This window comes from Leishmania braziliensis, chromosome 36 (assembly GCF_000002845.2).
Source record: "Leishmania braziliensis MHOM/BR/75/M2904 complete genome, chromosome 36".
NCBI classification, from domain to species: Eukaryota; Euglenozoa; class Kinetoplastea; order Trypanosomatida; family Trypanosomatidae; genus Leishmania; species Leishmania braziliensis.
In genome coordinates this window covers 2,569,591-2,590,782 of record NC_009327.2, presented here as the reverse complement: position 1 = coordinate 2,590,782, position 21,192 = coordinate 2,569,591, and the positions used below count along the sequence as shown (strand labels likewise).

The 21,192-nt window shown below is 55.8% G+C and overlaps 8 protein-coding genes across 8 annotated transcripts; all 8 read left to right on the top strand.

Moving 5' to 3' along the window:
• Positions 1–1,198: 1,198 nt before the first annotated feature.
• Positions 1,199–2,317, top strand: LBRM_35_7050 (conserved hypothetical protein; the record flags this gene model as incomplete). Its single annotated transcript, XM_001569267.1, has 1 exon — positions 1,199–2,317. One exon carries the CDS (start codon positions 1,199–1,201, stop codon positions 2,315–2,317), a length of 1,119 nt encoding a protein of 372 aa, XP_001569317.1.
• A 1,418-nt stretch (positions 2,318–3,735) lies between these two features.
• Positions 3,736–4,227, top strand: LBRM_35_7040 (conserved hypothetical protein; the record flags this gene model as incomplete). The annotated part of the gene is made up of 1 exon (XM_001569266.1): positions 3,736–4,227. One exon carries the CDS (start codon positions 3,736–3,738, stop codon positions 4,225–4,227), a length of 492 nt encoding a protein of 163 aa, XP_001569316.1.
• Positions 4,228–5,386: 1,159 nt separating this feature from the next.
• Positions 5,387–5,830, top strand: LBRM_35_7030 (conserved hypothetical protein; the record flags this gene model as incomplete). Its single annotated transcript, XM_001569265.2, has 1 exon — positions 5,387–5,830. One exon carries the CDS (start codon positions 5,387–5,389, stop codon positions 5,828–5,830), a length of 444 nt encoding a protein of 147 aa, XP_001569315.2.
• Positions 5,831–7,266: 1,436 nt separating this feature from the next.
• LBRM_35_7020 (putative methyltransferase) lies at positions 7,267–8,463 on the top strand (the record flags this gene model as incomplete). Its single annotated transcript, XM_001569264.1, has 1 exon — positions 7,267–8,463. The coding sequence occupies one exon, from the start codon at positions 7,267–7,269 to the stop codon at positions 8,461–8,463; it is 1,197 nt and encodes a 398-aa protein (XP_001569314.1).
• A 1,489-nt stretch (positions 8,464–9,952) lies between these two features.
• On the top strand, positions 9,953–11,614 carry LBRM_35_7010 (2,3-bisphosphoglycerate-independent phosphoglycerate mutase; the record flags this gene model as incomplete). The annotated part of the gene is made up of 1 exon (XM_001569263.1): positions 9,953–11,614. The coding sequence occupies one exon, from the start codon at positions 9,953–9,955 to the stop codon at positions 11,612–11,614; it is 1,662 nt and encodes a 553-aa protein (XP_001569313.1).
• A 2,657-nt stretch (positions 11,615–14,271) lies between these two features.
• Positions 14,272–14,865, top strand: LBRM_35_7000 (conserved hypothetical protein; the record flags this gene model as incomplete). Its single annotated transcript, XM_001569262.1, has 1 exon — positions 14,272–14,865. The coding sequence occupies one exon, from the start codon at positions 14,272–14,274 to the stop codon at positions 14,863–14,865; it is 594 nt and encodes a 197-aa protein (XP_001569312.1).
• A 1,660-nt stretch (positions 14,866–16,525) lies between these two features.
• LBRM_35_6990 (conserved hypothetical protein) lies at positions 16,526–17,089 on the top strand (the record flags this gene model as incomplete). The annotated part of the gene is made up of 1 exon (XM_001569261.1): positions 16,526–17,089. The coding sequence occupies one exon, from the start codon at positions 16,526–16,528 to the stop codon at positions 17,087–17,089; it is 564 nt and encodes a 187-aa protein (XP_001569311.1).
• A 953-nt stretch (positions 17,090–18,042) lies between these two features.
• LBRM_35_6980 (conserved hypothetical protein) lies at positions 18,043–19,269 on the top strand (the record flags this gene model as incomplete). Its single annotated transcript, XM_001569260.2, has 1 exon — positions 18,043–19,269. One exon carries the CDS (start codon positions 18,043–18,045, stop codon positions 19,267–19,269), a length of 1,227 nt encoding a protein of 408 aa, XP_001569310.2.
• Between the last annotated feature and the right edge of the window lie 1,923 nt (positions 19,270–21,192).

Genomic DNA, 21,192 nt, shown 5'->3' with positions numbered 1-21,192 from the left:
GCCATGAATGGGGAGCATCTCACAACTCATCTGCTGTACTTGCATGGCGACATAATAACACCCTGTGTGTCTCACACGCAGGCAAGAAGTTAAAAGCTGTCGTATTACGAACACTTGGTGCAGCCTTCTCCCCCCTCCCCTCCTCCTTCCCCCATTACCAACCAACGACACTCCCATTGCAGACTGAGGGTGTAAACGCGGAACTTGAACACGGGTAGCGCTTTCCGTTGTCATTCCTTCTCTCTTCACCCCTCATCATGTCTCCCCAGCGCAGAGTTTTTGCCATGCCATGCTACGTGACCCCTTCTGCCCACACGCCACCAGTTTGGGCAGGTGTGGTGGCGCTCACGATGTAACACCTCATGCAACCTCAACACCTTTTCCTCTGCAATCCTGTGACCCCTTCTCTCCGCCTCTTTGGACATCTTCTGCAACGCGGCGGCAGGGGCCAGTAAACGCATGAAACGACGTACATCACTCAGTTCCTTCAACCCCCCCCCCGTCACGTGTACCCCCTCCCCCCTCTCCACGTCTTTCCTTACATTATTGAAAAAGAAAACACCCCCCCCCCACACACACACACATATATTTATTTATTGCACCGCAGCACTGCGGACTAAGCGCACGGGAAAGAAGTGAGCACAGTTTACTTCCATCATCGTCTCCGCTGCTTTCGTCGAGGAATTTGGTGTGTTTCTGCAAGTTTGATAGGCGCCGCAGACTTCCACCCATCCGTCCCCCCTGCTGCCCAAGAGCCCTCTACAGGTCACTTTTGCTTCTGTGACTGCGCGAGGCATTTGTCCTCGTCCTTTCCTCCGCTCACGCCATTCTTGTGTCTTCTCCTCCCTTTTTGCTCTCGTTTCTTTTCTTGTGTGTGTGTGTATGTGTGTGTCTGCGTGTGTTTCGCCGTCATACAAAGCTGGTCGCTAATTCATCCAACCTTTGTGTGCCCATATCACTGCTGTATCTACTGCTCCTGGTGCTGTTGGGGCAGTTTTTCGAACTTCATGGGTGCTGGTGGTAGGCGCGCAAACGATCGAGGGGGACTACAGTTGCGTAGGCGCGTCTTGCTCCGCTCGCTGTGTACTGACGCTTTGTTTATTTATTAGCCTTTTGCTCGTCGCTTTGCACCCTTCACCATCACCTCCCGCATCGGTTTTTGCGCGCTGTCTGTTTCTTGTATACTGTCGCCAACATCATGGGCCTCTTTTCCGCTCTTCAGCGGTGGAAGACGGAGCGGCGTAAGATGTACTACTGGGCCGGTACCTTTGCCTGTGTGGTGGGTCTGCTCTTTTTCATCTACATTATCCTGTCGACAGTCTTGAAGAACCAAAGCGTTGTGCCGAACTTCGTCGCGGGCTACTGCGCCGTCTTTGCGGCATTGCTTTCATGCTTCCAAATTCTTGAGCACCTCACCTGCTTCTCTGACCCAGAGTGTCAGACAAAGATTGTCCGCATTCTGTTCATGGTGCCTCTGTTTGCCGTGATCTCCTCGATCAGCCTTCTCGCCCCTGGCGCGGCCGAGTATCTCAACCTTATTCGCGACACCTACGAGAGCTACGTCATCTACGCCTTCTTCCAACTCATGCTGGCGCTGATGGGTGGGATTGACACGGTGTACCGCACCCTCATGATTGAAGACCGCCCGCCGGTGCGGCAGGTCTTTCCCTTCTGCTACCTGGAGCCCATCAAGGTGACGCCGACCTTCGTGCAAAACTGTCGTCTGTGCCTCTTCCAGTTTATGCTTCTGAAGCCGCTTGTCACGATCATCGTCGTCATCCTAACAGCCAAGGACGCGATGGGCTCGAGTATGTTCGACTTGACTAAGGGGAGGTTCTGGACGTACTTGGTGTACAACATCTCCATCACAGTGGCCTTCACAGCGCTGCTCTACTTCTACATGGGATTAAAGGACTTGATAGAGGGCCGCAACGTGTTCCTGAAGTTCTTGTGCGTCAAGGCAGTCATCTTTCTTTCGTTCTGGCAGGGCTTGCTCATCCAGCTCATATCAGCCGCTGGCCTGTTGCCCAAGTTGTCGTACTGGAAGCCCGAGGATACCCCAGCGGCGCTGCAGGACTTGTTGATCTGCGTAGAGATGATGTTTGTTGCCTTCGGGCACAAGTACTGCTTCGGCAGCGATGAGTACCTCATCCACAACGTCTCCGACGGCTGTGTCATTGAGGACATCTCAAATCAGGACGGCCTACAAACACGCACCATTCCGCCCATCCGCTATTCCGTCGCCGAGAACCTCAAGTACACGCTGAGGCACGAGGACGTGCTGACGGACGTGCGCGACATCGTGCACAACCGGTAAAAGAAAAGTGAGGGAAAGAAGGAAAAAGAAAGAGACCGCGTAAAGCGGGGAGGCGGCTGTTTACCCGATCGTCTGTCTGCGGTGGTTGCGGGTGTGATTCAGGCGCCCCGCCCCTTCTCGGAGCCTTTCTCTCTCGGGGGCTGTGCGCGGGTGTCTCTACTCTCTCTCTCTTAGTTGTTATCACTGCTGTTGATCGACGTGTGCTACCGGTGGTCATCGGTTCCTTCTTCTGCCTCTTTCTTTCCTCTACCACTGCTGATGCCGGCGGTCGGGTCGTGGATGGCGTTGCGCCGGAGCGGCCTACGACAGCGAGCACGTGTGTGCCATCCATATGATGGGCAAAAGTGTCCCCGCTGCTGGGCGGCATCTCGCCCCCGGCGCCGGCTGACTAGCGGTGTGGGGACTCTGCGTGCCACCCCGGGGGCTGGGGCAGCTGGTGGCCGGCGCAAATGGGAGCGGGAGTGAGGCGGCCTGCGGAGCGGGGGGTGGGCGGGGCATGAGGGAGAGACGGTGCTCAGGTCACCGAGGCGGCACTGCTGTACCGCGCGTGTCCGTCGGCCGCTTGGCCCTGCGCGATGTGCCTGCTGACAGGCCCTGGGGCTAGAGTGGCGTTTGAGGTGGTGCTGCATCGCGGAGAATGGACGGGTTTGCGAGTGAAAAGGAATTGCTTCTTCCTCTCCTGTGCACTCGATGCTCTTTCCTTCATGGAGAGGGAGGCAGGCGGTGTCTCGCTGTCTTTGCCTTCCCCGCCCGCTACCCCGTTTCTGGTCGCTTTGGCTTTGTTTTCGGTTTTCTCGTGCTTTGTTGTCGATCAACTTCGTTCGTGCGGGTTTGCCGTTGTCTTTTGCGTCCCCTCGCCCCTTGTCTTGCTCTATGGACGCCTTTCTACGGCTCTTCTTCTCCCTCCCTCCCTCGCTCTTTCGATGTGCGCTGTTGTGCAGGCGCTTTTTCTTTTTCACGTGGTTGAGCAAACAGAAAACGGCAAAGAGTTTGCGGGGAGGGGAGGGGCTTTCCTTCTTTCTTGTAGAACACACGTTCATTGTTGAGGTGTCGCGACCATGGTGTCACGCTCGCGCTTGTCCTTGTGGTATGAAGGACCAGCCACTCATGAGCGGATCACAAGATGCGTGTCTTCAAAATGCTGTGGAAAGTCTTAATATCCTTCATGGAATCTCTTCTTGTTGCGTCCGCCGCACCATGCGTGCCTCGTATGGCACATGCAGCGACACTCGCGATCCGTTTCTCTTCCTCTTGCTCCGTCCTCTCCTCTCTGCGCGCTACGGGGATACGCACACATTCACAGCGCCTGCTCCCCCCTCCCCCAGAGCCTCCGTGTCAGCGGTGAGCGCCACACGTAGACATATTTTTTTCCTCACTCGTTTCTCTACAACCTACTTCCCCAGTCTCTCTCCCACACAATGCCGCCCAAGGGCTTTAAGAAGAGTGTCTCCCCAGAGGAGGTGATCGCGGCTCGCAAGGAGAAGTTGGCGTCGCTCTCTCAGCAGTGCGCAGCGGTAGAAAAGATGCTAGCTATTAGCACGGATCAGGGCCTCCGCCTCAACGCCGAGATCGCTGAGCTCGAGCGACGCATTGCTGAGACTGAGGTGCTGACTGAAAGGGAGAGCCGTGACTTGGACGAGAAGGTAAAGGCTGTGAGCAACTACGCCACATCAAACCTCGACCAACTTCAGCAGCGCCATCTGAATATGGAGAAGGCTACGCACGAGGCTGAGGCAGAGAATGACCTGCTGCTCGTGAAAATAGCGGAGCTGACCGAGCGCAAAGAAGCCGAGCTTGCAGAATGGGAGGCGAAGGTAGAGGAGCAGCGAGCGGTGATGAATCAGAAGGCGCTGGACTTTGGTCTGCAGCTGAAGGAGACGTTGGCCAAGAGGTACGCGACCGCGTCGTGAGCAGCAGCGGTGCGTTTTTTTTTTTTTCTTCAGCCTTTGTTTTTTTCGAAGACGGAACTGCGTGAGTTGGACCTTTAGTTTTGCTACTACAACTCATTTCTCCCTTGTGCACCTCCTGCTCCTCTCCCATTGGATATGTGCATGCATTCGTGGTCAGTGTAAGGGGAACTAGTCGGTGCCCATGGGTATTGGCCGTCATGTAAACTACTCTATCGTGTGTGCCTCTGTTCATTTGCTCGCGTGTCTACTATAGTGTTTGTCTATGTGTGCTATCGACGATTCCTGTTCTCTCCCTCGTCACCACAACGATGACCATGCCTTTCATATTTTCCGTCAGCACACATGTGCAGGGGATTATCTCCACCCATAGAACGTAAGGAAGTAATCCGATCCCGCCTCCCTTGTTGCCGGCATTTTGAGAAAAGTGGGGCAACACTTTTAAAGTAACAGACCTCATCCACCGCCTTATCTCCCGCTCTACTTGCAGTGCTCTTGAATCAGCACCCTGACAATGGTGTTACTGCTGCATGACAGTGCAGTTCTCTCTTGCCTTTTTCTCTCTTTTCCTATCAACGCTCATGCGCACCTTCTCCCTCCCCCTCTGCATCGAGTATGGCCCACGTATATATACATATATGATCCACATACCGCCGCGTATGACTGACTGTCACTATCCACAGCACTACATCACCCTCCGTCATCGCCCACTTTATTGCTGTTTTCTCCTCCTTTCATTTTCGTTAGCCACGGGGTAAGAGGAAAGAAAATTGTAGAGCACTCTCTCGCTCTCTCTCTCTCTGGTGCGTTCTCTCTTACTCATAGGCGTGCACCCAGTCACCTGCCGAAGCGACAGACAGCCGCTTCGTTCTCCCCATCCTCCCCTCGCATCATCACCATTTTTTCTTTCTTCTTTCCTCCTTTGCAGTGCTTACAAGCGGCGGGCAAAAGAAAACAGAAAATCGATCCGTTTCTTCGCCTTTTTCGATGATTTCTGTTTTAGGCGCCGCGTCTGTTCTTCCTCGTGTCAGCCATTGCGTTGTTTCCCTCACTAAATCGTTATCGGCCTGCTCCCCCCCCCCCCCCCGTCGGCTCACATACGGTCGCATTGTGCCCATCTCACTCACCCGCTCCACCTCTACGACACAGGCCCGATCTGTAAATGAGTTGGTGGGACTTCGGGAACCGTTTCTTCGGCTCCAAGGACGGCGAAGATACGAATGACAGCGGTAACACAGCGGCCAAGCCAGCAGAGCCAGCGGAAGTGAAATCCTTCACTGCCCAAGAGCTGGCCAAGTTCACCGGTGAGAACGGCAAGCCAATCTACATGTCTGTGAAAGGCAAGGTGTATGATTGCACCAGTGGGGCCGCCTTCTACGGTCCTGGCAACTCGTACGCGGTGTTTGCTGGCAAAGAGGTGTCACGGTGCCTCGGCAAGATGCTGATCAGCGACGAGGAAGCAAATGCAAACTGGGACGACCTCGCTCCAGAGCACATGCAAAGCCTTGATGAGTGGGCCGCAAAGTTCGACAGCAAATACCCCGTGATTGGTATGTTTGAGCCTGATGAGGAATACTACGTACGGCAGAGAAAACTCACACCATAACCAAACAAAAAAAAAAACGTATGAACGGGCCACAAAGAAGCAGGCATGCGCAGGAAGGACATTAGAAATCAGCGAAACGCGTCCCTCAGCGATGGATGCGCATTCGCTGCCGTTTGCAGGCTGGTGCTTTCTCCTTCTTCAGGTGTGTCAGCACGACGTCTTGCTGTCACCCACCCCCCCCAAAAAAAAAAATGCTGCTTTTTCTCTTCTCAAAGTAGCGTTCTACCGAGAAGGCATCGACATATAGGCACATACCACCACAGTTCATCTGCACTACGGTTGTGCACCGCAGCTCCGTCAAGGAGCCGTGGCGACCCCGCACCGTTTGGCGTCGCGCAGCCCACCGGCATAGGGCGCAGGCCACGTCTAAGATTGCGCTCAGCAGCACCGCAACGGAACAGCGACAGGTGGATGCGCATCTTCGTTGAATCGTAGACACGGTGCGTAGTGCGCGGGGGCAAGTTCTGTGATGACCGCAGGCCTCTTCGGCAGAGCCCCAGCCCCGGCCATTTCCGCTGATGCCACGGGTCCGCACAGCCGTACTCGAGAGCAGGCGGCAGGTTCTTGACTTCCGCCCAACGAGTGCATACGGAATTTGGGGATACCACGCGCGGAGCTGGCGGACCATCATCATTCCTCATCCCAAAGTAAAACATGCGGTGCAAAGACACCATGAGGATTCGCTGATACAAAGCTGAAGATGCCGATATGAGGGAGACAATGACGTGCTATAACTCTTCACTTCAACCCTGCTGCTAATGAACGTTGCACACCTTTTCTTTCCATTCTGTACTGCCGTCGTATTCCTTCAAATGCTCGCTCTGTTGCATCCGCACACACCCTTCACCTGTCCTTGTGCCTCTGCGCCTATTTCTGTTTCATCAATGCTCCTAAGGCAATTGTCTATGCGTCAATCTCGCTTTTACGTCCTTGATCAACTCTGTTGAACCCATTAGCCCTTCTCTCTTTCACTCACTGCGAGGACTGCACTTGACTGCAGTTCGATTACTACCCCTGGGAGGCTTCTTTATGTATTCTTCGTTGAGAAGCCACGGCCGGAAAGGCAACAAGTGACAGGGCACACGAGCAGAAACCGAAAAAAGAAATACTTATGGCGCTACGCACAATCACTGACAAGCATGAAGACGGTCAAACTGTGTCGTCGCTGAATCCCCTCGCAAGCGTCTCTCCCCGCCTTGCCTGTGTAGCGTGGCTGGGGGCGCAGCCATGGCTTTGCTTCTGGTCCGCACTTCACATCATAACTGCCTTCCCTCTTGTACCCTCTCGCCTTGCATCTCTTCGTCTTTGCTCACTGTTTCCATATTATGCGTACGTATGGCGTCAACCCCTCCCCAACTCGTTTGTTTCCCCCCATCAACCTCGGACTCGTGGTTGTTAGTTTGGTGAATCTGCGAACGAGACAGGGAGAGCGATCAATGAGGACGGTCGAGGATCGCTCTTTGGAGTTTCTTATTCGCCGTGACAGGGAAGCCGAGCTCCCGCCGCTGGCGTCTTTGTGCTGCAATTACTTCAAGCAGCGTCACTGGCGCGACGCCTTCGATGACGAGCAGGCTTCTCTTCGTGAGGAGTTGTGGGCTGTAAAAACACAGCTGGACACCATCCCGATGGAGGCATACACGGCCACTCGCAACAAGCTCTTTCCGTTGGCTCTCAGCGGGGAGCAGCAGCAGTTCTCGAACCGTGCAGGACACAAACTGCTCGAGTCGATGGAGTCCACCGGGGTCTGGATGGAGCTCTCGAAGCTCTTGTGTGGCAAGTCGAGGAAGCGGCCGCGCGACTTTGCGTTTGCAGATGTGTGTGGCGGGCCCGGTGCCTTCAGCCAGGCGCTGTTCAAAGCTGGCCGAAAGCAGGGGTGGCGACACCTACACGGTTACGGTATGACACTCGCTGGTGTAAGCGGACTCGATTGGTACAATTCTCTGCTCAACTCGCCGCAGTTCACCTGCACCTACGGCCTTGATGGCACGGGGGATATCTTCAAACTGAGCAACATCGACTGTCTCGTGTCGATCACCAAGGCTGCTCCGATGTTTCTCGTTGTCGCCGACGGCGGCTTCAGCGTTGACTTCTCCGTCGCCAACTACCAGGAAACAATATCATCTCGCATCATGTACGGACAGTGGCTTGCAGCCCTCAAACTACTGCGCAAAGGTGGTTGTTGTGTGCTGAAGCTGTTCGACACGTTTTCGCCTCTTTCGCGTGCTGTGGTGTACCTGTCGTGTTTTTTGTACAGTCGCGTGCACGTCGCGAAGCCGCGCCACAGTCGTGTTGTGAACAGCGAGCGGTACTTGGTCTGTGTCGATTTTCTCGGTTACCCGAACGAGGCGTGGGGCCGGTACCTTGACTGCTTCTACGAGCTCGGATTCGTGGACAACGAGCACGTGCCGGAGTTGATGCCACGAGAGTGGTGCCTGCAGGATGAGATTTTCATGGCCGATATGCGTGACATGAACATGACGGTCGCGACAAACCAAATGACTGCGCTGCAAATGATCCTTAATGCTGCCTCTGCTGTGGAGGAGGAGCTCAAAGCAAAAGAAACCACAACGAGGACCTCAGCAGAGTCCGACGACAGCCCTCTTTCTTCAAGAGAGAGCTGCAAAGACGGCTAGTGTATCCTGCCTGCCGGGGAACCCAAGGCACACCTGGCTGTGATGACGCCTGCTGCCCATCATTTTTTTTCCTTTGCTGGTTCGGGGTGTTTGTCGGCCCTTCGCTTGAGGGACACTTCAGTGCGTGGTACCCAGGGCCCAGCCCTCCTCCCCCCACTCTGTGTGAGGACGCCAAGCAGCCCCCATCATCGCTGCCAGTGCCGAAGCAGTTCCGACGTTGACAGGGTCGGGTGCCTGCGGCATGAGGAGGGTTGGAGCGCTTTACCGCTGCTGATTCCGGCGGCCGGGTCGTGGATGGCGTTGCGCCGGAGCGGCCTACGACAGCGAGCACGTGTGTGCCATCCATATGATGGGCAAAAGTGTCCCCGCTGCTGGGCGGCATCTCGCCCCCGGCGCCGGCTGACTAGCGGTGTGGGGACTCTGCGTGCCACCCCGGGGGCTGGGGCAGCTGATGGCCGGCGCAAATGGGAGCGGGAGTGAGGCGGCCTGCGGAGCGGGGGGTGGGCGGGGCATGAGGGAGAGACGGTGCTCAGGTCACCGAGGCGGCACTGCTGTACCGCGCGTGTCCGTCGGCCGCTTGGCCCTGCGCGATGTGCCTGCTGACAGGCCCTGGGGCTAGAGTGGCGTTTGAGGTGGTGCTGCATCGCGGAGAATGGACGGGTTGGATATAAGAAATCCGAGTGTTACAGCGCACCATGTGCTCTCCTCACGCATTTCTTAGCCATCATTGACGCTTGGCCGTTGCGTGCTTATGAGCTGCTTATAGCGCAAGTGGCGCAAGCGCTGACACGGCAACTACGCTACGAGGCGAGAGAGACCCCCCGCACATAGTCACCCCCTCACACACACACACACACACACGCAGACATACAGATCTACGCGTACAGAGTCGAAGGCTAGCAGTGGAGAAGAGCGTACATCCTGCACGAATGCAGCGGAGCATAGTCGTGCGAAGGAAACGACTTTTCGGCCGGTGTTTAGCTTTTGCCTTCTGCACCCTTCTTCTGCATAACGAGACTAAACGCGTGGGGGGGGGAGACAAGAAGTGAGGGTATGAAACGGCGCCACACTCTGCCCGTGCCCGACACACCTCTGCAATGAAGGAGCCGCCTCTTGTATGGGCAGAGCCCTGGTGGTGGGCATGTGCACACTTTACGGGACTCGCCCCTCACCCATCCCTCCACTTTACTCCCCCGCCACCACCATGCCACCTCCACTGCCATCCTTCTTTGCAACCCCAGCAGTGACCCTATTTACGTCCCCTGATTCACTTTTTGCTCTTAAACATACTCCTAATCCCCCGGCAGAATCTCTCGCTACTCTCGTGCTTTACTGCATTACGATCTACTTCAGAACACATTTGTAGAGACACCCTCCCCTCCCCTCCCCCCCATCACCACACACACACACTCAGGTGCAGTGACTCTTCACCCTACAAAAGCTGTTGCTCGCGCTCCTCGCTCGCAGACGCCTTCGTTGTCACATCATCATGTCGAAGCTTTGTCTGACGCCTCACGCGGAACTCCCTCGCCGCAAGCTGCTGATTGTGGTGATGGATGGTGTCGGTATGGGCCCGGAAGATGAGTACGATGCGGTCCACATGGCCGAGACCCCGTTCATGGACGCTCAGCGCAAGAACCCCCGCTGCTTTCGCACCATCCGCGCGCACGGTACTGCCGTGGGCCTGCCTACAGATGCCGATATGGGCAACAGCGAGGTTGGCCACAACGCTCTCGGCGCTGGACGCGTGGCCCTCCAGGGTGCTTCCCTGGTCGACGACGCACTCAAGAGCGGCGACATCTACACCAGCGAGGGGTATCGCTACCTCCACGGCAGCTTCTGCAAGGAAGGTAGCACGCTGCACTTGATTGGTTTGCTAAGCGACGGTGGTGTACACTCGCGTGACAACCAGCTTTACCCCATCATCGAGCACGCCGTCAAGGATGGCGCAAAGAAGATTCGTGTGCACGTGCTCTACGATGGCCGAGACGTGCCCGATGGCTCCTCCTTCCGCTTCACAGAGGAGCTGGAGACGGTGCTGGCGAAGGTGCGTCAGAGCGGCTGCGATGCGCAGATAGCTAGCGGTGGTGGCCGCATGTTCGTGACGATGGACCGCTACGACGCTGACTGGAGAATCGTGGAGCGCGGCTGGAGGGCGCAGGTCCTCGGTGACGCTCGCCACTTCCACAGCGCCAAGGAGGCCATCACGACGTTCCGCGAGGAGGACGCCAAGGTGACGGACCAGTACTACCCGCCCTTCGTCGTGGTTGACAACCACGACAAGCCGCTCGGCACTATCGAGGACGGCGACGCTGTATTGTGCTTTAACTTTCGTGGCGATCGCGTGATTGAGATGTCGCGCGCTTTTGAGGATGATGACTTCAACAAGTTTGACCGCGTGCGCGTGCCGAAGGTCCGCTACGCTGGTATGATGCGCTACGACGGAGACCTCGGCATCCCGAACAACTTTCTCGTACCGCCGCCGAAGCTGGCCTGTGTGAGCGAGGAGTACTTGTGCGGCACCGGGCTCAACATTTTCGCCTGCTCTGAGACGCAGAAGTTCGGCCACGTGACTTACTTCTGGAACGGCAACCGCAGCGGCAAGGTGGACGAGATGCACGAGACCTTCAAAGAGGTGCCGAGCGACCGCATCCAGTTCAACGAGAAGCCGAAGATGAAGTCGGCAGAAATCACTGAAATGGCCATCGAGGCCTTGAAGAGCGGAAAGTATGATGTGGTGCGCATCAACTTCCCCAACGGCGACATGGTGGGCCACACGGGCGACCTCAAGGCCACCATTGTCAGCATCGAGACGGTTGATGCGTCGTTGGCGAAGCTCAAGGAGGCGGTGGACAGTGTAAATGGCGTCTTCATCGTGACGGCTGACCACGGCAACTCCGACGACATGGCGCAGCGCGACAAGAAGGGGAAGCCGATGAAGGATGAGAAGGGAAACGTACTCCCTCTCACGTCTCACACCCTTGCCCCGGTTCCGGTGTTCATCGGTGGTGCGGGCCTCGATCCTCGCGTGGCGATGCGCACGGACCTGCCCACGGCGGGTCTCGCGAATGTCACAGCCACCTTCATTAACCTGCTTGGCTTCGAGGCGCCGGAGGGCTACGAGCCCAGCTTGATCCACGTTGAACACTGAGGCCGAAACTGTGGAGGGCGGGGAGACAACAGCTTATACTCATGCACGTTTCACTTCACCCGCCTCCCCTTCTCCCCCCGCCTCGGTGTACGGGTGTCGAATACTATACGGCACCGTGAGGTGGAACCGAGAAAATGGACTTGTTGCTTTTCATTTTTTTTCCCCTTTTGGCAGGGGGCTTGACCGAATCCCGCACCATGGAAGAAAAGCCGTGCTGGATTCGGTTCCCTCCCTCCCCTGTTATAGGAGCGCAAAAGTGTGGAAGCAGTGCTGGGTCTATTCTCGCTCAGCTTGTGTTCCTGTCGAGAGTGCAGACCTCCTTCTCCCTCCCTTCTCCCCCGGCGTGGCTCTCTCTCCTCTCCTTTTGAGCCCTCTCTTGCAGCTGACGGCGATGCAATGCGAGGAGTCGAGGATTGAAGACAGGAAGAGAGGGGGATGTTCCGGGGGCTTGTGTTGTACAGGACTGTACGTTTTTTTTTTTTCTGCCCTTGAGTACCTACGCACGCAGAGACGGGCATACCCCGATATGAGCCTGTCGTGTGTTGCCGTGGAATCCCCCCCCTCCAGTGCTTAGCAGTGTATTCTGTGTCTTTCATGAGGAAAAAAAAACGCCTTGAACGGACAGCAGCACATGACAGACGTGCACGCCGCGTCCTGATGTGAGGAGAGTCGCTCAGTTGGCGAGCGGCGACAGCCATTTGCTTTCTTTTTTTTGCTTGATGACATACCGTCTTTATCCTCCATTCTGGATGACGTGTGCGTCGCGTGGTGTTGCGTGTCGACGTGGGTCGCACTCTGACGATCTCAACGACGCCGCAGCGTGGAAGTGTTGTTTTGCTGCTGCTTTGCACTCGCGGAGGTTTGGCTTTACTGTAGGTATCCCTCCTCCCTCCTCGCTTCTCTCTACTTTCCATTTTCCGCCACGCTTTGTTTGCTCGCTCCTCTCGTTGTCCTTTACCTTCCTCTTTGTCTGGCTTGATGAGTCACCCGCCCTCAGCTCACCAGTTTTCACAAAGCGGGTCATATCGGTGCGTCTTTGTGTGTGTGTGTGTGTGTGTGTGTGTGTGCACCTCATCCGCTATATCTCTGCACGTGAATATTGAAGCACATTTCTGAGTAGCGGCTTCCGTACCCCGGACGCAACCTCGACGTAGCTTGGACGCGGCCCCCTTACAGGTGGTCACACACGCAAGCACACAGTCAGTGAGGCTCATTGTTGTGGTGATGGTCTCTGTTTTTCTTGCTCCTTTCTTTTCCTCTCTTTAGCGAGTCACTGTAGCACTGAGTCGCGCAGAGCAATGAAACTGCCTGGCATCAACAAAGGGCCGAATGTAGCGGCGGCCTCGCCTCGCCTGGCCGCCATGGATTCTCGTAGGCACATACTGCCGAAGAAGTTGAATTTTTTCCTCCCCATCGCGCTTCTCTTTGCTGCCAGCGGTATTGCCTACACGTTCAGGTGGAACTCTAATCGGCAGAAGGACGGCGGCGGTGTCTGCGTGGACTGCGCGCGCCAGCGTGAGATAGTAGAGGAAGTTTACTTCAACAAGAGGCCTTCTATGCAGAGAGGCTACCGCTTGTGACAGCCAAATCCAAATAACGAGGCATGCCTCATGCCCAGTTCCGCTCTTCAATCAACTATCTGTGGTACCGTCTGCCCGAGCGAAGATACTTCGTTGCTTAATGGAGATTTCGGGGGTTTTCTTGGGCTCGTGTGCGGTCTCTTTCAGTCCGCGCTCTGCATCGCGATGGCTTGTACACCTGTTTGCCTGATGCACCGGACGAATTTGCCAATGCGCGCAGTATTTCACACACTTAAGCGCCAACTCAAGAGCCTTTGAAGTGGCAACAAAAAAAACTGCCGGCATTGAGACCTGCAGAGCTGCTTTGTTTATCGACGACCGACTCCACTGTTTGGGGTGGGGAGGGGGGGGGCGGTGTTGTACGCCAGAGACAGCCGTATGCACACACACCCATACACACACACCAATGAAAAAGGGACCCGACGTACTACGCTGCAAGACAAAGCTGAGGTGCAATTTTGAAGGCCGGTCTCCCTTGTTCCTTGTCATCACCTTCGCTGCCAACACGTACGATCCGCTTCTTCTGACGCTGCTTCGGTCCTCGTTGTAATGCGCGCAGAGGGTTCGAGGGCTACCACCTTTACCACTATTCTCATTCTCCCTACTGCAGCCCCTCACTTTCTCCACATTGCCACCACGCACGCTACACAGTGTCTCAGGTTGTTACTTCGTAAAGTTGCCTCTTGCCACTTGGAACTCCACCCCCTCACCTTGCCACCGACGATTGTTCTTCATACACAACTACACCCAGACAGTGAGCAGCTCCGACTCCCCACGACACTTAGGAAGTGCTCGTAAGCGACTTACATGGGCACCCACACGCTTTCTCAAGTTCTCTCGCCATCCACATTACACCTGCCGTTTTGTGGGTTTCTTTTTTCGCTTGGCGCGCTGCTTGCGTCGCGTCCCTTCACGTTTTCTTCCATAGATGACGTTGTGAGAGATTTCAGCTCTCTCTTTCTCTCGCTTGCCATCCCCGTTCCTGTTGACGGCGCTTGCCCCCTTCTAGGTGCGGTCCCGTCCCTGCTAGCCTAGTTGAGCACCCACAACCACGCGACTGCGTTTCCTGGCTCACTCATGGCGGACCTTCTATCCCAGCTGGAGCAGGATTTCATAGCGATACAGCAGGCGGACCCATCACTTGCGGATGGCTCGCGTCTTGTTTACGATCGTGAGGTGCCATTCGAATTGCGCGCCATGCGAGACGGCCAGTCCTCTGCTGGCTCTCTGGAGCCGATGAAGGTCAAGGTGCTCACCACTGGTGAAGAGCGCAACCTGGCTAGTCTTCGTGTAGAGGTGGCCACCGAGTCGGACATCTTCTTCCACTACACATGCATCATCAACGACCAGGGATTTCTGCGACTGCGCGAGGATCAGAACCTCGTGTGTGAGTTCTCCGAGTTCCTGATGACGCTGTTGAAGATGTTCAACCGATGCATCCGCGAGCCGGGTCGTTTCATCGCGGCACTCCTCCTCGGAGACGATGGCACCGCCAATTTGGAGTTTGTGGAAAACTTAGAGTACAAACTAGTCAGCGTTCTGGTGCTGCCGTTCCGCGCCTCCCCACCTGAGGTGGTTCGTGAGCAAGCACAGTACCGCTACAGCGCCGTCCGTGCACGACTCGATTTGGTCACGGAGCAGATCAAGCATGCGAGCCCTGCTCGCCGCTGAAGAAGAACTCCGAAAACGCACAGCGAGGAGCTAGGGGCAGGGACTTCTACCCGAGTCTCCTTCGACTCGTATTTCTATCTCTTTTCAACTCCTCCACTTCCCTTTCATGTGCGCTGATGCCAGCAAGCCATGGGTCTTCTGCTGCATCGATTGCCCCCTGGATGTCGACGTTTTGTTCTTGTTGTTCTCTCTCTCTCTCTCTGTGTGGCGCGTTTTCATATACCTCTAGATTAAGTCTCTCGCTGCTTTGCTTACGTGTCTTTGTTTGTCTGTGGATGTCTTGTGTGGAGTTTTGATGGTAGGATGAACGACAGTTGATCTACTCGCACCCCCACGTGTCGCCTTGATGCGTCTTTGTTGTGGTGTGTCTCAGCCGTATCTCATTGAGCGTGAATGTCTGTGCATGTGGGTGTGTTGGAGTCGGTAGGGTGCAAGTGGGTAGTTGATAAACTGTTTTTTTTTTTCTTTCCTCTTGATGTTCTCTATGTGGTGGTGTCTTCTCCACCTCTCTCTCTCTTGCGCTGTTCTTCATTTCTCTGTAGACTTTACGCGTCGCTCCCACTATGCCCCCCACCAACTCTTTCCCCCTCCCCCCCCCCCCGCCCCTCCCACACACACACACACATACACACACAGGCACTGGAAGACGCATGTTACCGTCAATATACGCGGGCTACGCCGTCAGCGTGCGACTGTGGCCGCTCCTTCGCTGTTCCGCTCCTTATTGGGTTTTTCTCTTTGCGGCAACGATGGACAGTGCAGCCAATCAGTGCCTGTTGCCTCGTAATCGCCCCTCCCCCTTCTCTTCCTCTCTCAGCGCGCCGTCTTTTCTGAAGACATGTACTCTCTACTACTGGCTTCTCGTTGCGTGGTTGTTTGTTCCCTGGGTCGTCGCATTGGTATGCAGGGTCGCAGGAGGGGGGTGATACGCCCCTCGTGTGCGTCGAGAGGGTTTGAGGTGTGCTGCAGTGTGTACGGGGAGTGCAAGTGCGGTGTTTCAGCTCTTCTCACAGGAGCTACACACATACCCTTCACAGATACGCACACAAGCCGATACACCCCCCTGTGCATTCCAAACGAACAAGAAGGAAATCTACGAAAGTGTATGCCGTATTCTTTGCTTTGCTTCGGGCTCCTGAGGTATGGAGTTGTCTCCTGCTGCGATCCGTTGACACCCTTCAAGGTTAGCCAGACGCCATAGATAGCGCTGCGCGCGGATCGTCGATTTCAGGCTACCAAGCAACCGAACCCATGTTGCGGTGGTGCCGTCTCCTCTGCTGCGGGTATTGCGTTACTCGCAGGAGAGCTGTCTTGTGAGCCATGGATCTAAACCTTCGGACGTGTGCCCACACTTGAGAGAGAGCAACTGCACACGCCTTTCATGCAGCAAGTGTCTTACGATCACCACACAATGTCTCTCTCTGTCCGATCTCGTGTTTCTCACCACACTTCACTTGAGAGCACAACGGCCTCCGTGTCGTGTGTGTGTGTGTGGAGGGTTTTGTTCGTCTAGGCTGGACAACCCGTGTCTCCTTGTAGAATAAGCTTCACAGCACCTTTCTGCTGCGTTGTCCCTTCTACGCTTGGGAGAGGGGTACACATATGCAGCTATTTTTCCCTCTTCCCCTCTCTTGTCAGTTGTGCGTACGTTCCCTTCAGCATGAGGCGAGGCGTCGTGCTGCTTCTAGGGGCGGAGCGTCCACTGACCCCTAGCAGTCTGTTGCAGACCATCCGCAGCGATCCGGGGATGACAAGCACCTACTATGCCAATCGCTACTTCGGCGAAAACAATGTGATGCACCTGAACCACCTTCTCTGGGGTGTGCTGAAGCGCAATGGCAAGGTAGACATTGACCGCAGCGACGGCAAGGATGCTGCACCGCGCTGGTACCCGCTATTTTCGAACCCGAAGCGGCACCAGGTGCGACTCCACGACGCAGATGAGGAGGACCTGTCGTTTCTCCAGAACGCCCCATCGACGGCCCCAACGGGGCCCGAAAGGCCAGACCACCGTTTAGCGTCCGTTTCCCGCGCGGATTCCTGTGAGCTGGAGAGCACCATCATCGGTCTTGTGCAGACAGTCCCAGGCAAGGACATCCACTACTACATCATGGAGTTGCCTGTGAAGTACCAGCGCAGCGCCCCGACGGCGTTCAAGCGGCTGCGTGAGGCGGGGCTTCTGATGCGGGAGTTCACCCCCCTAGGCACCTATGTCTGGCGATAAGAAAAAGGAGGGCACAACAGGGCAGAAAATGGGAGAACAGGAGTGGCGAAGGGAACGGCAGCGGGTCGCTTGTCTGGTGGCTCCTCACACTGCTCAGTCCACCCGCCCCCTCCGTTAGTTTCCCTCCCTCCAACGAGCGACCTTTCCGCTCGCCTCGTCTGTCTTCCTGTGATGGCACGTCATCCATACCACTACCATTGCGCTACGCCAAAGCTGATAGGCCCGGATTTGTGGAAGCGTTTTGTGTGTGCACATTTTTTGTGGTGGTGCTGCGTGTGTGTCACTCTGGTAACGACTGAACTACGGGAGCAACTCAAGCGACTCCGCGCCTGGTGGAGGAGCGCCTTTTTGCGTGGCCACTGCCGCGAATGACGTCTTTGGCGTGAACGATGGAGGCTGAAGAACGTGATTTGTTGGGTCTCGGAAGGCCTCCATCGCCTTTTGGCGCTGCCGCACCACTTTCTGTTGCTCCTTCTTTTTTCTTTCTGCCAACCTGCGCGATATGTTTGTCGATAGTTAAAGGGGTTAGCGTGATGCCACCTCATCCCTCTGTCTTTTCTTTTTCAGGAGTCAATCTCACTGGTGCTCATCCCTCCTAGGCAGCTACGGCACGATTTGTCGGCGTATCTTTCGTGCCTTCTTTTTGTTCTCCTCTTCGTTCTGTGCCTCGAACTCGACTGTTTGGCTGAGTCTGAACTGCGAAAGCGGTCTCGTCTTGCCATTGCGGCTTGACGTACATCGAACACCCGTCCTCGCACAGCCACCCTCACGCGTACATCCATACACACACACACAGAAAGAAGTGCTCAGGACGCTACAGTCTCTTTTTTTCCTTCGCGTGTACTCCAGCGCCTTTCTCTGTCTCTCGTTCTCAGAGAAGCACGCCTCCACCCTTCGCCCTTGTGTGGGATCTCCGTGCGTGCGCTACCTTCGTACGTAGACACACGTTAGCCATGGTGACGTTCGACAGTGTGCCTCCTGACACCCCGGTGATCGCCGCAGTACCGGCGCTGGTCTTTCGCAATGTACAAACTGTGGTGCCATTCGCGCTGCAAATCTTCGCACTTGTCGTGTACGTAATGATTATGGTCAGTGCCAGCCATGTCCACCCGCGCGGTGTTAACGCCATGCTCATGATCGTGGTGTTGTGCATGCTGATCGCCAGTCTGCTGAGGCGCATCGCGCCCTATATGTTTATCGAAGTCGGTCATCATCGCTACGAGCGTGTCTCGTCGACCGTTACGCGGCTGCTCCCCAACACGGGCGGGTCGTGGGTTGTGATGCAGACGCTGGCGGTTGTCGCAGTGGGGCACCCGTTGTATCTCCATCTCTTCACACACTACTCCGAAAAGGGAAACCTCTACGCCCTCGCAATGTTCGGCCTGCCCGGTACATTGGGTGGGCTCGTCTTCGCCCTCTGTCTCGGCATTTTGATTTACGTGGGGCTGTTGGCGGTCGTCTTTGGAGTTCTCCTCCTGCCCGCTATGGGCTACAACCCTTTTCACGTACGCGAGCCAGAGGACCGTATGCGGGCATGGATTCAACTCAGCTCCTGGTTTCCTCTAGCACTACTGCTGCTGATACTCTTCTGCGCCGGCTGTCTCCTGCCATGCGATGGAACGCATGTGAACTACACTGCAACCTCTCCTCCGTATACCTGCGGCAGCGGTGCCCACTGGTTTGCTGGCGTCTTCGCTTGGCTCTTGATCGCCGTGTCTTTTGTAGGCTTCGACGTCGGCATCGGCTTCCTTCGGATGCTGGGTGGGAAAAACGTGCTGTACTACGCCCTGGAGCCTCGTCTTGACGGCCTCTTCTGCGAGTTGTTGGCGTGGGCGCTGAAGGCGACGGCGGTGGCAACGGGGTTTCTGACATCGCTGGCTTCCTACGTCATTACTGCGGTGACGTTCCTTGGTCTCTTTGCCTTTGCGCTGCGGTGTCACACCGCCACGGCGGAGTCATTGGAAGCGATTCTCCGATGGACCATGGCGGTGGTGGTGGTGACGTGCGTGATGTCGTGCGTTATGTCCATCGGCTTCATTCCAGCAATGATGCAGGGGCTTCTTATCGTGCTAGTCTGGCTGCTCTCCGTAGGATGTGTCGTCGTGCTCTACCACCGCCGGTTTGGCTGGAGGCTCTTCGGCAGCGGCGACGGTGTCACTGCAGACATTATCATTTTGTAGCCACATCACTGTTACTTTTGTTTCCTTTGTGTGCCCACGCCGCCGAGGTGGAAGAAGCCAATCCCCACTCTGGAATGTGTGCTGGCAACCCTGTCAGCGCATCCGCACTCAACGCCACTGGCGTGAAAAGGAAAAACAAAGCGATGCGAGTGAGACGAAGCTGCACAGATGCGCAAACTTACATCTTCTTACCAGGAACGGAGAGAAGAGGAAAAACAGACCTCACCGTTGTTCTCTGTGGCCAGCGCCGGCGTGTGGTGCACAGGTCGATCGTGAAGTGAGTCCTCCCTCTTCCCTTCCTATAGGTGTCACCCCTACCGTATTGCGTGGGTGTGTCCCCGCTCTGGTGGTGCGCCTCTACGCAGTCCTGCTCCTGCCTCTCGGCTCTATTGGTTTATCCATCTGCGTCGCCCATGCCCTCCTTGTGCCTCTGCTTTCATTAATTTTTTTTATTTTAGCGTGAATCTCACTACCGTCAATTACCATCCTGCCCATCCACGACTGACCTTGTCCTCAGTAAATTAGCCGGCGAGTGTGCGCGCCCACTCGAGTGTCTACGACGTCAGTACTATGGTTTTTCGCTTCTTTGTTCTCCGTTTAAGTTCCTCAAAGCGCGCGTTTCATCTTCTTACCTTCTTACCGTCTTACCACTCAGCATCAAAACATCCTTTGCGTCTCCACAGTCTGTCGCTGCTCTACTCGTCACACCCCTAAGCTTCCTTTCAACTTGACCCAGATAGAGGTACACATTTTTTGTTGTGTGGTGCTATCGTTGGGAGGAAACGGAACGGAATAAGGGAGGGTGAATGACGCAACAGGCAATCGCTCCTCCATTTCTCCTCCTTTACTCCTCTACCGCACCCCAGGAGACTTTCTGGCAGCGGTTGCACCGCATTTCAGCGGCTCAGCCGCTCCTCTGCTGCCGCACCACTCACCATCACGCGTCGTTCATGTAATGTTCGAAGCAAGCTGACCCTACTCGTCACCATCCCCTCCTTTTCTCCCCTCCTCCATTCTGCCGCTCGACCTTGCGCGAGGGCAACGAGTCGACGGAGTTTGCAACTGAGAAGCCGGGAGCGGTGGTATTTCGGAAGGGCGCTTCATACGGAACAAAGCGGAGCGAAGGGAAGGTGACGCGTGCGCACGTGGAATTCCACGCCAAGAGAGGGCGCGGGAGAGAAAGAGAGAGACCCCTCTCTCCCACGTTTCCTCACTACCACCGCAGTTAATCGTTGAGCGACGGAGAAAAAAAGAACGTTAGAAGGTGCAGACGTTGGAATCTACGTTGTCCCCCCTAACACTGTACGTTTGTTGACTCTGCTCGCCTCGTTCTCTCCCTCTGCTGCCCGACCCCTTTGTGTTGTTCGACCACACCTCGCGCCAACTTAGCATCTGTACGTCTTGTAGTGCTGCACCCCTTCAATAAAGCTGACGCGGTGCTTTTCTCGCAGCTTATCTCGCTCTCCCTGTGGGACTCAACTCCAGCAACGCCTAAACACGCGCCGGCGCAAGCTTCTTTTGCTCTACCTCTGTGAGAACAGGAAGAGGCTTCGACATTGCGTCAACTGGTGCACGCTCTCTTCTTCAGCGGGCCTTTTGTGGTGTTGTGGCGCCTCTGTTTCGCCGCATGCTTTGGTTAGAAGGGTTTACTTCCCGCCTTTCATTACGTGTCTTGGTTGTCTCGTTCCGTGAGTTGACGCATCGTTACCTGGGTGAGTGCGGAGAGGGTGGCCCATCGGTGCAGCAGCCTCTTGTCTTTGTTTCCTTCTCCTTTTTTTTTGTTGCCCAGGCTGTGCCTTGCCGCTGTCGTGACTGTCGAAGTCGCCGCGCTTTTACTAACGTGTGTACGTCAACTTCTCCCCCTAATTGGCTTTTTTGGCCTTTATTCACCCACCCCCGTCACTCGCTCGCCGTTTACCCTCG